The following is a 17615-nucleotide window of genomic DNA, read 5'->3' as shown; positions in this document are numbered from 1 at the left end:
GGTTCTGTGCCTGGAGCCTCCTCTAGCCACAGAAGGCTCCCTCACCCCCAGTGCACAGTGCTCTCCATGGCCAGGGGTGCACATCTTCTCCAAGTCAGGTCTCTCAGGAAGTCTAGCAACTGAGTGTTTGCTAACCATTTTAAACTCGAGAAAATGAAGTCACAGCAAATTAAAGACTAAACCTTGAGCTTTTTATCTCGTGTTTCCAACAACTTTTCTCCCAGTCTTGCTGAAGCCCGGCTCCATAAAGTTCATCACAGGATGAGTGGGAAATAAAGAAAGCCAGTACTGAAAGCTAGTTATCAAGGTTTGGGGCTTAGAGTTGGTACTTGGGAGGTTTGGCTCAGTGCACTGCTCAATATGTCCTAGTGAAGAAGTTATTGGACAAAGAAAGCAAAGGCAACTTAATGTTTTCCTTAAGCTGACCTCTCTTGATAGTCAGCATGTATTATAAAATATAAGTTTTACTATTTCATTTTAAGACAGCATCCTGCCTCTGAGACCAGGCTAACCTGGTCTAGGCTGGCCTCAATCTCATAGTCTTGCTAGCCGCTAGTCTCTGGAGCACTGGGATTCACAGGAGTGAGCCACCGTGCCCAGCTTGTAAGTATCATTTTTAAAACAACCACACCTGGACAATAGTTCGCTCATGCTTTGTTGGTAGCCAGAGTTTACTTTCTCAGATGTGCTTATGTAATGTTTTCATTTGACTCTCATACTTCAGACAGGCCTAGTTAAGTCACAGAGGTGGGCTTACTAGCTTGACAATGTTTTTATTAAAACAGCAAAGCCTTGTACCAGAAAAGAACACTGTTCTATTCTAAAAATCTCCCTGAATTACTTCTCAGTTTCTTCAGTTGTGACCCAGCCCAAGCTTACATGAACTTATGCTGTCAAATTCCAAACGTAGTTCATTATACTTTAATAACAACTGTGTCCTCATATAAATGCCCTAGACTCTAAGACAAAGCGGAGTAAAATCTCCTTCATTGGTCTCTGTGCTACAACCTCATCTGAGTCTCTCCTATACTTGTACTTGCTTCTCCTAGAGTTAGTTGCTAACACTTCATCTCAGCATAATCAGGTCTCAATTTTGGAGGACCTGCTTTTGCATCCTTGGGACTACAGGGGGCAGTATGACATGTGTGAAAACATGGGCTGCACTGTCCTTGTGTGCTCAGCGTTTTTGCTGAGTCATATGTGAATTGAGTTGGGGCTATTTTTTTTTAACTTCCTGCTTGCTAAGCATATGACAATAAATTGGTTACATCTGTTGTTTATGTTTCACAAATTATCTTCTGAAAGACTTTTGTCAGTATTGCTATCTTAACTTTTGTCCTAAAAAAAGTCAGCCTATCCAGGCAAAGAAAACAGCTTTTCAGGCATTGTAATGTTGAACTCAAGCTCTGCTTTATCACCTCAAAATGTATCAGTCAATGTATGTTCATGATGACTTCCCATATGTCTTACTTGTACTCTTCAGTAGAGCCTATCTTTTTTCAGTAGATGCACTCTGCCCAAATATAATTGGGAATTAAATTTGACACAGTACAGAGCAACATTGTAGCACACAGCTTATACTTTCTTCCTCACTTGCAGCCCCGTCATTACTAAGTTTTTCCACTGACCCACAGTGACCCACACTAGACTAGAAAAAAAAAACAATCAGTGGAAATACATTTCAGTAACTTCCTGCATTAGCCCTACAAACCACGTTTTCACCATGCTACTGCTACTGTTTTTTATTTATAGGGACCGAGCCCCTTTCATTTTTACTTCAGAGATGGAATACTTCATTACCGAGGGTGGAAAAAACACACAGCGTTTCCAAGACTTTGTGGAGCTTTGCTGCAGAGCTTACAACATTGTCAGAAGACACAGCCAGCTGATCCTGAGCCTCCTGGAAATGGTAAGTCCCTTAGAGAAAAGGCGAGAGTCCTGAGCTTCTTTCGTGTCTCCTCCAGAACTCTACCTCTCCTAAAGGGCAGGAGTTCCCCCAAAGAGCTTTTCAAACAGAAAGGAATGAGCGAGCAGGCATGTTTCTATGAACTATAACGTTAGTTCATAGTTTTCATCTCTGATGTCACCAAATCCCAGCACTTGTGCCTTCAGAGGGACTCCGGCCACTGAGCAGCATCGACTAAGGTTCAAGAAAAGTCATTTTTAAAATAACTGCTTTGGTTGCATTGTCACCTTTTGAAAATGGTCTCAAGATTGGACTCACAAATGATGTAAACCTCATGATGTAACTGAGGCAGATTCCTCCTGGCTTCCCCGCCTCCATATCTGACTTCGAACACTTGACCTCTATTCAATTCGGGCTGGAGAGATAGATGGCTTACTGGTTTAAAAGCATGAATTTCTCTTGAACTGGAGCCAAATTGAGTTCCCAGCCCCCACACCAGGCAGCTCACAACTGCCTGTGCCTGTAACTCCAGCTCCAGGGATCGGATGCCTTCTTCTGCACTCCACCGGCACCTGCATGCAACTATGCAAGAACCACACACACGCGCACACAAACACACACACACACACACACATACACACACAAACACATGCGCACACACACACATTTAATTCAAAGCAAAATAAATCTAAAAATGTGAGTAATTAGTTACTGAACAGACAGTAGATTAGCCCCACATATCAGTTCTACTGTGCTGTGGTGAGGGAGGATTCAGTGTTTTGTTCCAGTGTTCATTGTAAACAGACGGGAAATAATCACATAGCATAAGGTAAGAGGAACCCAATAGAAACATCGTTTAGAGAATGGCATAGTGATTTCTCTGAGTGCATACATCCACTGTAATAGTTACAGCCACCTCTACAAGAGTAGCATACCACTGGTCTATCTATCTGGAGTCAATTAAACATGACTGGCTTAGAACCTTCAATTCTGCTAACAGTTGTTAAGGGGACAAACTTGGTGGTTGGGTCTCCCTGATTTTGAATGGCAGCTTAGCATTTAATTGTTACATTTTTTGATGCACCTATATTTAACCCTAGATACTGTTTCCTTTTAAAATAAGGATAATAACTTTTATCTTATGGAATTGGTGAATAAATGACCTAGTAATAAATGCATCATATGGACCAGACATTATGCTAAGATATTAATAGATTAATTTCATAACCCTAGCTGATAATTAAATAAAGGATTTATGATAGTATCTGCCATATAGTAGAATTCAGCTAATTAATGTGATAATATAAAAATCGTTGTTAATTTAGTTTAAATACTGGCAGGCTAGGGATGTATTTCAGTTGTAAAGTGCCTGCCCAGCACTGCAGACAATTCCCTATGGCGGTGCACACTTGTAATCCCTAAACTCAGAACCTTGGAGCAAAAGGCACAAATACCAGAAGTTCAAGATCATCTTTGATTACAAAGCAAGTTTGAGGCCAGCTTGGACTACGTAAAACCCTGGCTCAAAAAAAGCAATCAATCAATCAATTAATTAAAGAGTTACTGACTAATACAGGATCATACACTCACTTATAGAATTTAAATTTGAATTAGTATTGATTAAAGCTGAAGGTTCTGTTTCTCAACTTCACCGGTTACTTCACAATTCAGTTTTCTTGTTGTTGTGGTGGGGGTGGGGTGGGGTGGGGGGGTGGTGGTGGTGGTGTCCCTCTTGTTTTGTTTTATTTGTACCAGGAATTGAACCTAGAGCTCCCCAGCTGAGTCTCATGCCCAGGCCTCAGAGTCTGCCCCTTAACTTTCCAGCTATAACTAGCAATTATTTGTAGATCTGTGTTCTAGCTCTCAAGTCTCTTGACTCTGTTGCTTTTAAGGTATGGCTTACAGTTTATAACAAGCTGATTCTGTGACACGGAAAACTCTACAAGCACTAAATCCATGAACTTGACTTGGTTTACATAATAAATACCCAGGCACTATCAACCCTAATGCCCTCTTAAACTCTAGTATGACCATAAGATGCACTTTTTCCCAAAAAAATTGGAGGGTGAGATTAGGGTGCACCTTATGGCCTGATTGCTGTTTTTACTGTTGTTGTTGTTGTTGTTGTTGTTGTTTTACTGCTCTAAAAACTGGGTGCATCTTATGGTCAGGTGTGTCTTATGGTCTGAAAAATATGTTAGTTGAACTCCCACCAGATCTTACTAATCCATGAGCTCTCAAAAGCCTAGTATATGCCAGGAACTGTAAATGATGGACTGGCACATAAGACTCAGAGTCTTACCATTTTCAGTTGAATAGTGATGGCAACACTTGTGCATGAAAGTAACTGAGAGGCCCAACATATATGTAACAATCATACTGTAAACACTGCACAAAAGGAGTTGCTCCAAACACAAGCAAGGGCCTTACTGGACACAGATGTCTTGAACCAAAACATACAAATGGACTTTCATGCACTGTGAGCTATGTCTCCAGTTACATTAATTATGCTGCATGACAATTAAGCACGATAAGGTAATGTGATAGAAGATTGATTAGATGAATAGCAACATCACATGGAGATTTTTTTCTTCTGTTTGATAAACTTCCTGCATTCCTTTAAAAATATTTATCACAGTAGCTAGTCATTAAGGAGTTTAAATGTTAAGCCGGGCATGGTGGCTCATGCCTATAATCCCAGCAGTCAGGAGGCTGAGGCAGGAAAATTACAGCTTCAAGAACATTTTAGGCTATCATAACTCCAACAATGACAACAACAAAAATGTGGCAAAATATTTAATTTAAGAGAAAAGGAGAGGGGCTTAGACAGATTGCTTAGTGGTAATGGTGTTTACAAAAGCCATGAGCTCAATTCCCAGCACCCACATCCAGAAGGTATACAATAATGTATAAAACAAACTCTGGAGCATCAAAGGCTGTTCTCTAGCCTTTTAGGTACCCATCAACCTGTGTGTGTATCTCTGTCTCTCTCTCCCTCTCTTATGCTCTGTGTCTTCCCACAATAAAAATTTTAAGTCAATATGTGGTGCTTTAATCATGCTTTGAAATAATTTCTCACATAAATCATAAAATCAGCCATTTTAACTTTCAGTTATATAAGATATAGAAAAACCAGCCTGGGATTTAATTGAATCTAGCTTTACTTTTGAGGTAAGGGTGAAAATTAGCAGTTGAAGGTCACTCACACATATTCAGTAATAATCATAGATTGAGACTCTGTCAGAACCAGGAAGAAGGATTTGAGGTGATGAAGGCCACTTAATCCACAGATCATCCACACATAACTGTGCTGTGCACTTGCCTTAGTCTCTGGTCATCTGTCTCCCAGATCCCCTGCTTTACTCCAACATGTAGGCTATGTGACCATTTAGATCAAGTTCTCAGTGGATATTTCAGGACCACATACTCTTCAGATAAAACCTCTTTTAAATTAATACCAAGTTTAAATGTGTGAAAAAAAAACTATTTTCTACATACACATTTAATATGGCCTTTTCTCCATTCTGACTCTCGTGTTGGTGTCCTTAAGCACGGTTCAGTGCACTACACCATGACCCAGTTACAAGTTGAGAAATACATGGCATGGGTCATCCAGGCTGGGTTCTGCAAATGATCAACACCCTGGATCACGAGGCACAGTCGTGCAGTGGGTTCAGTGTGGAGTTAATGACCCATCACCAGCTGATAGCATCTTGTTGCCAGATATCTGCTGTGCTTTTGTTTCCTCATGGGAAAAGCAAGCAAAAAGTAATCTATGTAATTCCCATCTTGCTTAAAAGCAACATCTGTAGGAGACCCAAGTGTGCTGCTGGCTGAGTTCACTAACATAAAAGCCTATATTTCGTCAGCTTTTCTCCCATTTAAAAAATCAATATCAACTATTATGGAAGACTCTCAAAGAACACAGGGACCATTCACTGGTTTCAAATGTTTATCACTCCCATTATTATAGCAGATCTTTCCCAGCAGAAATCTTTCTAGATTCCCTATCTGGTAAGGAGAGAGCAGTGCTTCCCTAGGTGAAGCTATAAAAATAGAACTGGAGGTAGTAGTGGGAAAATAGAAACAAAACAAAAGTCATGTCCTTAAAACAAACGACTCCTCCATCCAGTGTCTGTTCATATCTACCCACTCCAGCTGCTTTCTCCCTTCCCACTGCCCCAGCCACACGTATCACCCATGCACTCCAGACAAAAACACTTAAACACATTGCCATGGGTCAGCAAGCAGGCACGGTTACCTGGGACCAGCTAAAGAGCTAAATAGTCTATGGTATTACCCCACTCAAAGACTCCTCTGGAAGGAATGGGAGCCATGAAGGAGGGACCTGGGATTTGTTACCTTTAGTAAGTCACATGATGGAGAGAAGGTTAGATTCATGTGGCTTGTCATAGTCTGCATTTATCAGCTTGTATAGATAGATAATAGATGATAGATGATGATTATGATAGATATATAGAGATAGATAGATAGATAGATAGATAGATAGATAGATAGATAGATAGATACACAGACAGACAGACAGACAGAGATATTAACTCTACTATGTAGACCAACAGAAAGTATTTGACAGCATCCTAACGAAGTTATTGTGAATTCAGAGAAACTCAAATGCAACTCAGGCTCCCCAGAAGTCTAATTTTAGGAAGTGAGTGATGATTCGGTAGTTAACAAGAGAATCTCCCTCAGTCAGTCCACAGATGTCTCTGGAACTCCCAGTGCTAGATAAGATCAGAGCTAATCTGGATTCTACTTGCTGTGGGAAATGTGTCTCTAGGGCTTGCTTTTGTTATTTAGTAGTCGATATTAAGTATGCAAGTAGTGAGGCTTTAAAGCCCAGTGAGAGTCAGTGTTTTTTTCTAATCATTGATTCATCCACCCATGTAGTCATTAGCCATCAGATATTCATTAGATTCCACTTGCTTGTAAAGCACCATGCTAGAAAATATAAGCAATCTCCACACTGAGCAAAGGTCCAGTTTTTCTTCTCAGCAAACTTCAAATGTGTCATGAGCAAAGCATGATTGGAACTGGAAGATAGTACCTTAAGAGAGGTCAAGAAAGACCAATGTTTATAAATAGAAAAGAAAGTAAAAGGAAAAGTATTCTTAGCGAGGATAAAAAATTATATATATATATATATATATATAGTTATATATATATAGTTATATATATATAGTTATATATATATAGTTATATATATATAGTTATATATATATAGTTATATATATATAGTTATATATAATTATATATAGTTATATATAGTTATATGCATATATACTCGTGGTAACCAAAGACTGAGTAGAGCTTTGGAAGTGGATGCTCCCATCATTGCCCAGTACATTACACAGATTGAGAGTCCATGGATGACAAGAGAAAATTATCAAGTTTTACATTGTGAGAGAGAGTGATGGCCAGAATGCAGATGCTATTGTGCAGTCCACAGACAGATGAGAAACGAACAGCATTTGGAGTGGAGCCAGTACTATTGCCTTGCTTGCAATTGGGGGCTGACAATTCAGAAGTCATAAGAAAACTGGGAAAGGAATGTAGCAAGCTGCCAAATGTTTTAAATGCAACTAAGTAACTGGTGTAGAGAACCAGAAAAAATAATGAGTGTATGAACCGTGGATTTCTTCCTGGTTGGGTATTGGCACCACTGTTAATGGAGATAAGCAGGAAGGAGGAGGAAAGACAAGAGTGAAGAGACATTGCTCATTTTTAAAAAATGAGCTCATGTTTTTAAAACATGGTTCCCAGGATGAACTCAGGTGGTCAGGATTGGCAGTGAGCCTCTTTACCTGGTGAATCACTGGCCCAGAATCACTCAGGTTTAGAAATGGCGAAGTGGAGATGACAAGTGTAACCTATGAGAATTGGTAGGTGACTCCTCTCTGGGACTTGCAGTGTTCACCTGGTTTCACTTTTCATCTGTGTGCTGACTCCCCAGGCCACATCTGCCTCTGTGGCCTTGAACTGTTTCATCCCTCCATGTATCCAACCATCTTGACTGTGTGTGTGTGTGTGTGTGTGTGTGTGTGTGTGTGTGTGTGTACACATACATATTCCATGCATACATAAGTATACATATATATTCCATGTATACATTAAGATATTTTATTTTTAGATGTATGGGACATAGAGTATCCTCCAAGGCCAGAAGCATTGGATCCTCTAAAGCTGGAGTGACAGGAGGTTGTATCACTAGTTACGGGAACTGCCAACTGGCTTCAGGTCCTGTGTAAGAGCTGAGTAGCTCTTACAGTTGAGTGACCTCTCCAGCCCCCCCCCCCCATGCACATTTAAACCCAGATGTGTCTCCATTGCAAACCACTTCCTGGTCCAGTCTCTTCTTTGGCCTCTTATATAACCCAACTTTAACATCAACTATGGTGATCTTTCTAACACATTTCTGATGCATGCTGAGCAGCCCTCTTTTGCTTTGGGAATATGTGTATTAAACCTTGGATATTGCTGAGGTGTCTTACCCTGCCTCTTTCTATAGCTATTTCCAGGCATTTGGATACATGATATTCTGTGTTCCAGAAGACTTGAAGGGATTCTTTCTGTGTGCACACTGAGAACATCGTGGTCTCTTCAGTGCGTGTGACCCCAGCCTTTCTGGGGACAGTGGCAAGAATAGTTGTAGAACCACTTGTTTCCCAGAGGACTCATTTATGACTTCACTCATCTTACGTCACAGCACACACTTCATCCTTTATTGATAGCGTTAATTTCTTATTGCAGGAGTGTCTCTATTCCAGGCAGAACACTGACATATTAGTCGTAGGGGTATTGGTAATATCTCTTCCGGTTCTCCCCTCCTCCCCTCCTCTAGCCTCTTCTTCCTTTACTTTGCTTCCTAAAAAAATAATAATTCAAAAAATTTCTCAAAAAATTGTCTACAAGAATAATAATATCCCTTCACTCTACAGTGCAATGTAAACAAATATCTTCTTAAAGATGAGGAGAAAAACTCACAAATCTATCCCCAATCATTTCTTTGCTTTAATAGGATTTAATGAATATATGCGCCGTTTAAACAGAGCAAGTTGCACTTATATCGTATGAGCTATAGGGTCAGAGAAGTGGGCTTCATACTGTGCCCCCCACACCTCTGGCCAGGACATACCACCCACATCTTCTACAGCACAGCCGTGTCCTATGCATTTTGGGCACCATCATATGATGAAAAAGGCTTTGATTCTCCCAGAACACATCAGGTCATTTGTACTCCGTTAGATGTAAGAAGATGGAGGCTTTAAAAAGTCAAAGAACATTCTCAAAATTGCTCAGATTTTAAATGGTGGGTCCAAAAATTCCGACAAAAGAACTGTCAAGGGGTCATGTTTACCTCACCGCTTTATGATGAGAATACAATATAATTATTATTGTGTGAATACTCTACCAATAGTAACTATTCTTTATGTTTTTGTTGTTGCCTATACCTACTACTATGAGAGGTTTAACAGCACAAAATTATGTCCATTCGGGCAGACAAAAGTGAAAGGCACATTAAAGCAGGCTTAAATATTTGCATGTCTATCATCAAAATCAGCCAAGTAAGCTCAATTTTGTCTGCATTTGCTCTTCCCGTTTTGGTTTTTGGTTTTGTTGTTGTATAGATGCTGCCCGCAGGGCTGCCAGAGCTAAGTGGAATCGAAGACCTGAAATATGTGTATAACAATCTCCGTCCACAAGACACAGACCTGGAAGCCACAAGTTATTTTACCAAGTAAGATGAGCTGCAAATTTGTATGTGTGTTTGTGTGTGTGTTGACATACAGCCCACATCTGGGATCATCTCAGGTTGACTACTCATTGCTATATGACCTGCAGAGCTAGAACCTCCTATACTCCTGTTTTCATAGCACAGAAGCAGGGAAGTGTGTGCATCTACAGGAAGAAGAGCTCAGCCAGTGTCTCCACAGAAGCCTTTGTTTGCTAACCAGCTTCTTCATCTAGCAGATTGCTCAATAAGGGGTCATTGCAAAGAGCAAGGGCTGACATAAATAAATTGGCTATTCCACTTGAACTCTGTCCAGAAAAACAATTTGGAGAAAGAGATTTATGAAGAGAAACAGGCCGCCACTTTCATCTGCAAGACAATACAAATATTGGGATATTTAGTCAAAGATCTGTGACTGTCATCTACTTTTAATCTATTTCTTTATTAAGCATGTCTGGGAAACAGTGGTGTACTTCAAGGTAAGAGTCTCCCCAGAATGCAGAGAGTATCAGTCTCCAAGGCTCAGGACAAAGAGTGGTTGCTTTTTAAATGGAAGACCCTACAGAGCTTTTCTTTTTGAATGGAGAATATGCTTCTCAGCCAATTTCAAGTATTCAGTAGATGTCAACTGTAGTTATCCCCGTAAACAGTCAAGAAAAGCAAGTAGCGCTACCTTCCTGGGGACTCCTCAGAGTGACTCCTATTTGAATCTTTTTAATCACTGATATTTTCAACACAGATTGTATTCTTTTTGCTAGAACTCATGCTTTGAAAGGAAGCATTATCTAAAATAAAACCTGTCCTGGGTTTGACATTCCTGCCCCATTTCCATAATGCACATTAAAGAATGCCTCCTCGCTGCAAGGGTGCAGTGAGGCCTCAACCAGGCAGAACTGGACTCACATCAGAAATCTCTTTCCAAGGAACTTCAGAAGACAGGCAGCTTGCCTGGCAATGCAGTTTAAGGCCAATGACAGAATCAAAGGGTGATAGAACCAGGACAGTCCTTATGCATTCTGATTGTGACCATAATTGTTCAAAAGAGAAAACAGAGATGCAGAGGCTCTTCCCCCCCACCCTCAGCAAAGAAGAGAGTTCAGATCCAGGCCTCAGCTTTCTGTTTGGAAGTCTTTCCAGGATTCAGTCCTGGAAACTAGATGATATGAGAAACACTAGGTAGAACCCTGATAAAACTGGGGGGACTGGACAGAACCCTGCCAAGATAGGGGGACAGGACAGAGCCCTGCTAAGACTGGGGAGACAGGACAGAGCCCTTTTTAGATTGGGGGGCCTTTTCTGCTACCAACTTAGTTTAGTTTTTTTAATCTACCATTAGAAATCCATTAGAAATTTCTAGTAGGAGTTTTTATGCTTAGTTTTTCACTCTAAAAATATTGTCCTCAACTTAGGAGGATTGCAATAAAATCAAAGTTAGCTTGGATTTCATAGTTAGTTCTGAATGATCCTGGGCTACAGTGAAATACCTGTCTTTTACAAAGCAATAGCAAAAACTAAAATCATCCTTTAAATATTTTTATATTTAATAAAAGCACAATTGCAAATAATTCATGACTGACTATGGCCAGTCACTAGCTTTAGGGCAAACATAGTATAGCCCTTCCTTGGCTTCAGTGTCCAGGAGATCTCGGCTTATGTCAGCTCACCGGTACAGGCACTAGGAAAGCTCACAACCCAGCCCTGGAAAGAGCAGGACACACAGCACAAGTACTGCAGGTCCTGGGAGCTCACAGAAGCCCCAGGGATTATATCACGGAAGTTTATTCCTCTACCCCAGCTGCCTATCCCTGGTCCTGTAAAGTCCATGCAGAGTAAGTGGGTTTGTGTGGCATCCAACCAGCATCCTCAACCAGGTTGTCCTCTCCACTAAAAGGATTTCAATGGAGTCCCTTTCTTTTTGTACACTGTAGTGTGGGAGACTGTGTGATTGACATGGAAGTGGAGCACGGCAGAGACTTAGGAAGTAGCACAGAGGGGGCAGAAACAGTAAAGAAGGGCAATGTGCAGTTGGGCTGCAGGGCCCGTGCTTGAGATGACACTCAGCGCTGGTTGGGTGATTGTGGTATACCACTTGACTAATAGGTCCTTCCCGTCACAAAGGTACTTAATGACAGAAGAACAAGAAGTAGTATTGAGCCCTGGCCAGAGGAAAACTGTGGACAGACTTCATTAGTCAGAGTTCCACCTTGTCCATCATCCCCTGGTTTATAAAGGACATGGTCTTGTGTACGAATGATCTTCCCAAAGTTGATTCATTGCTTCTGTCCACTTCCAAGGGACATGACCAAGTATAGGAAGTAGACCCAAGCCAGCAGCCGCATGGCAGTGGCCTTATCCTCCTGACCCCCAACTCTGTACTTCTGGCAAGGCAATGGCGGAATTGTCTTCCAAAGCTTTGTACAGAGGCAGGTTCAGACTTGTTTTCCATGGTAGGATTAATCAGAAGCTAGTTACATAAAAAAGAAAACTCCATCTCTGTGCTTAGTAATGCTTCCACCTTACCGCTCCCCATTTCTTCCTTCCCATCCATCGGTTATAAGCATCTCTGTCGAAATGTATTTATCCCTTTCTATTACCCCCAATTTGAACTTTTCCAGGATAGGTAATTGTCATGATATTACATTTATCCTATATTTGTCAACTCACATATAAATCATACATTTCCAGAAGGGACATGTGATATTACTTTCAAATCTACTTAACCATGGAATTCCAGGTAACTAATATACCCCCTTGAAACCTCGTTATTCAGCACTCACTGGTCTTACCTCCCATGATTCTGCAGGATAAGCTTTTTTTTTTAATGTTCTACTTATTGCTCAATTATACATTGTATTGCTTAATTTCATCTTAATACATTGGTTGGTTACATTAACTCTTTTCAAGTAAAGCAGGGGAGGAGGCATATTCCAACTTTCTGATTCCTAAGAATATCTGAGTGTGGAATACGCCCTATGTGAGGCATGGCACAATGGGAACACAGCGCCAACACTAACCTCATGGAAGACATCCAATAATGGCCACCAGCCCCTGAAATGGTTCTTCTTATGTGCCAGGCCCTGTTGCAAGTACTTTTCATAACCTCATCTTACCCTAAAAAAATCTGTGAAGTAGTAAGATTTCTAACTGCATATATCGATTAGTAAAGCAAAACCCAAGGGAAATGAAACAAATTTCAAGAGACATAGCCAGCAGGCGGCTCGCCTGTGTGATGGGTAGAATGTGGAGGGTCAACCAGGAGTCTGTAGGCTCAAGGTCATCTCTTCTACAAAAAGGTTCTCAGTTACCCATCACTCTATAATCCAGTTCTAGTGTCTAATATCACAAAGATTGTAGAACTTAAAAAGGACATATTTATTCATTGAAAAAAAAAAAGCAAGTTCTTCTATAATGACTCTATTATAGGTATTTGGTGATTGAGCGAAGATCCTTAAATCAAACACACACACACACACACACACACACACACACACACACACACACACCTTATTAATTATATATTGTGTTTGAGAATTTCCATAATCAAGATATCTTCACCCATTTGCAGACCCTGATCCTCATATCTGAATTTCTTGAACTTCAGCAGAGGGTAGAAGCCCCTCCCCCAAGGTAATATCTCTGTCCACCACCAGGAGCTCGTTGGATGTTTTTGTACAGAATCTGCTGTAATTGCTGCCATCAGAGACTCATATAGGATTCTGTCACAGTGGCTTCCCACCAGCCACTTTCCTTTTTGTCTCATTTTTGGTCCATCCTCGGATAGGTTGAAATAGTGTCTCTATTTTTTTTTTCTCAGTGAAATCTGCCACAAGATTCACTCTTTCAGAACCCCCAAGAGTCTCACTAGTAATACTTAATCATAAGGCTTTGATTGCACACCTTTATATTTTTAGATCTGATTTCTCTGCAGATCTTCTGCAGGTTCTTTGGCCAGGATCAATAACTCAAGAACATTTCCTATTCCACATTTCATCTAGCACAGACAATAAAAAAAAACTTGATAAAGAAGACCAAGAAACTTCTAGGACTTGTGCCTGTGGCTCTTACAACATAAAACTATTTCTTATGATATATTATTTGAATATTTTGAATTCTCAAAACATATTCTTTCTTCTTTGAGCCTTTAAACAATGAATAGAATAGGTTTTAAAAATCTAGGTCAGTTATAAATGATCATGTAACCTAGGCAGAGCATTTGAGATTTAAATAAAGGCTAGAAATGTTTCTTTACAACCATGTTTGAGTCCCTAAAATATACTTGGTCCAGAATTTCCCAAAGATAGCAAGATCCAAAGATGTTCATGTCCTTTACATGACATGACATAGTGTGCACACATTGCCTACAGCACCCCTCTCATCTCCTGTAGTCAGTCTCTATATTACTTTTATACTAACACAACAGAAATGGTATATAGTCTACTGTATTTCTCAAAGACTGATGGCAACAGTGGAATGGTAGGCCATGTTCTGCACAGACAAAATTATTTTCAAAATATTTTTAGCTCGTGCTTAGTTGAACTTGTTGCTGTGGAGGTCATAGAGATGTTTGAGTGTACATTTTTTTATAAATCATCTTGTCCTCTTTATTGTGTTCTCTAATATCACAGGGATTTTAGAACTTAAAAAGGAAATGCTTATTCCAAGAAAAAGAAGCAAGTTCTGTAATGAAGCTATCATAGACATTTGGTGTTTCAGTGAAGATCATGAAATCAACACACACACACACACACACACACACACACACACACACACACACACACACACACAATCTTAATCATTATATATTGTGTTTGAGAGAAGTACATATAGTCTCTGTGTTTACATTATTTTCTTCTCTTCCTTTGTTCTGAGAGTCTCAAAGCGTTTCGTGCAGCTGCTTATTCTGAAATAATTACTAAGTTACAGATAAAAATAAGACAAGTGAGTCCACCTACTCACTTTCAGCAAGATCACAGCTGGGGGGCGTGAGATGTACTGCTTTGGTCACCCTAAGTTCCCGCATCCTTCCTACACTGTTAGCATCCAGGCTCCCCTCTCAACCTGCCTGAGACTTGAAAGGCAGAACTGGCTCTTTCAATCTGAATTACTGAGCAGCACTGTTGGCTTCCCTACCCCTGGGTGTGTGCATTCAGGTCAGGCGCTGATTACATGTATTGCAGAGGATGTTACCTGCTGTGAGGCACTGAAAATTATAGTGTAATTAATGCTATAGAGAGGAGAAGAAAAAAAGTAAAACCGGCTTGCTGGCCATGAGGGTTTTTCAGATCACTGTCAATGCTTTTTTTCTTCCCTAACTCCCTTCTATCTCTTCTTGAGGCAGAGTGTAGCTGAATGGAATCCAGAAAGCATCATGACTCAGGTCCCTGCAAATTGATGCTTTCATGGGATAGCTCTACAAGCCCACTGATAGGCAACAAAGAAAACCTTCCATTAAAATCCCATCCAAGCGGGTTATTTCCAAAGTTTCAATCACTGTCAACCCTCTGGTTTGCTGTCCTTAATAACAGATAACCTTCTCCAGATGGATCCGAATGATAAGTGCTGACTCTCCACCATGCACCTCCCCTTCCACATCTAGACAGTGTTTTTCACATCCTTCATTTTCCTCTCCAAAAGTGAGAGGAGAAATTATCCATGGATAACCAGATATCTTTTTGGCCTGCCGGGCAGATTCTGCAATTCAGACAACCTGCAGTCTACCATTTTTCAGCTACAAGCTAACTTGAAGCAAGGCAAAACTTCAAACTTAAAAAAAAAAAAAAAAAAAGAATCTGCTACTTGAAGGATAAATGTCATGCGCAGACTCAAACAGTAAGCCAACGATGTCAGAAACCAACAGGACCTATTTGGCCTCAGCTGGAAACCACCCTGGTTGGTTTATCTTGCCCATCCTGGGCTAAGTCCCACTCCTGATTTCCTGGTATTCTCTAAGTTCCAGCAGTATCTGATTCACTTATCTATTTGTCATTTTCCTTACTGGATGGGGTCAATAACATGAGTTTCTGTGGAACTTGTTGCCTTCCCTGGGCCCTGTTAAGGGTACCCTTTCCAAAGAACAGCCTATCAACTTTGCACTTTGAAGAACAGCCTTCAGGTACCCGTCGTACAGAACTCACATCTTTGACACAGCAGCCATTGTTCCGTGAGCCACCTATGACTGCAGACACAATGCAGGGAGTCCCCGTCCCCTCCTTTTCCCTTTAAGTCTTGTGGTCAAATAACAAGACAAGACTACATGACCAAATGCGTCCAAACACAGCCCCGTGCTTTGTAAGCGTTCTCTCCCCAAGGCTGAGCAAAAGAGCATTGCACAATATAGATCCCTGGGTCCTGTATAATTATGTTAAAATTGCAATTTAGTGTCTTGCCATATTGTGAATTGTTTTATTCCACAAATAAGAGTCAGTGTCTCCTTTATCTTAGCTTAACTGATGATACCGGCAAAGATGAACACTCAAGGAACAAATAGAACGTGGAGGGAGTAACCACCAGGCCATCTAGCCTTTCTTCATCCGAGAAAACAAATTCAAAGAGAGTCCTCAGAATAATTTCTTTCATTGTGAAAGCCCTTCATGCTTTTTTCCATCTAATTATAGCTCCAACCATGCTAATTTTCTGAGCCCATTCTATTTTTAAATTTATTTTTTAACCTACCAGTATAACAGCTTTTACTATGTGTGTACTTCCCATGATGTGTGATTGCTTAGTTGCTGCCGTAAATTTCTGCAGTAGGAACATCTGTGAAAATTTGCCCAATTTTCCTAAATATTAAGTCAGGATAAAATTAGCTGTTGAGTAATAAAAATAGTATTTGGAATGGAATTTTCTGGAATACCATGAGTCTAAAGGTTAAACACATTTGAAAAGTATAATGTACCTACTAAAGGTACAAAAAAAAATGACAAGTAGAAAGACTATCCCAGATGACAGTGATACAATAGCTGTCACCTACACAACCGCTCTGTGCTTCGGTTGACAGGCAACAGAAGGCCTGAGCCTGTGTAGTTCACACAGCTGCTTATTCTACAGACTGAACTGCACAAAAATAGCCTACCAATTTTAAAAAACCATCTTTTCGAATTGTAAAGAGTTGTATAACACCATCTATTGCCATCCAGTATTCTCTTCTCTGTTGTTGCATGTTAGGATTTATTTCCCTGTTGTGCTTTATTTCAGTATGATCAGTGCAGTAACTGGGCATTGAGGGCGTGGTTCATTGCTGTCCTTTTTCTGGTATACTACTCTGTAATCGGAGTAGGCCATCGGCTGTCTGCTGGGCTCTCTGTTCTATTTGCTCAGATCTGACCAATTTGTACAAGGCGCCTCTACGAGAAAGTATAATAAGAAGCTTTTCATCGTTGAGGCTCGGGAGGCTGAGATTCTTGTTTGTATTCAGTTGGGAGCCTCTTGTGACATTTACCTAGGACTCACCAACTCTGTGGCGTTCATTCTGAGGACCTGAGACTGCAATTGGAAAACAGCAAAGACATTTAAGGAGAGTTTCAGCATCTGCCGCGAGTTAGTGTCTTCTGTATGTGACAGAGAAGCTGCAGCCTGAGGTCTCAGCTGTGTGCTTGCCCAAACATGACCCAACTGACATGCTAATGTGGGTGGGACAAGTCTCACAAGCCTTACTCTGAGGAGAGACAGAAGCAATTAACAGTTACTGAGATAGGAAAAATCAGTCTTCCTCAGGGATAAGTCCTGACAGCTTATGCAATTCCAAGATTTCAGCCCTGAACACATATAAGCAACACTGAATAAAGTCAGTAGGTTGTATTGCTACATTAGGTACGTATGTATGTCACAAGAGTAAATTAAGAATAAAAGGCCATGAACTTGGAAAGGGATGGGGGCTTCTTCAGGGAAGAATTAGAATGAAGAGAGGGAGTGGGTGACATAAACACAGAACTCATATAGGAATCTCAAAAAAAATTAAAA

At 40.5% G+C, this 17615-nt stretch overlaps 1 protein-coding gene across 9 annotated transcripts in view; it reads left to right on the top strand.

Annotated features, from left to right (window-relative positions):
- Window positions 1-17615, top strand: part of PIK3C2G (phosphatidylinositol-4-phosphate 3-kinase catalytic subunit type 2 gamma) — a 332391-nt gene that overhangs the window by 242687 nt on the left and 72089 nt on the right. For 8 of the 9 annotated variants that reach the window (XM_084766217.1, XM_084766214.1, XM_084766215.1 and 5 more), the window contains 2 exons: window positions 1753-1909; window positions 9553-9662. In XM_084766217.1, coding sequence (XP_084622343.1) covers window positions 1753-1909; window positions 9553-9662 — 267 coding nt within the window. Of the gene's footprint in view, window positions 1-1752; window positions 1910-9552; window positions 9663-14994; window positions 15070-17615 lie in introns of those variants that run through there. The other variant, XM_084766219.1, reaches the window with a different exon arrangement.

This window comes from Acomys minous (assembly GCF_964271855.1).
Source record: "Acomys minous genome assembly, chromosome: 17".
NCBI lineage: Eukaryota > Metazoa > Chordata > Mammalia > Rodentia > Muridae > Acomys > Acomys minous.
The sequence above is the reverse complement of the archived record's forward strand: the minus strand, read 5'-3'. Positions and strand labels throughout refer to the sequence as shown.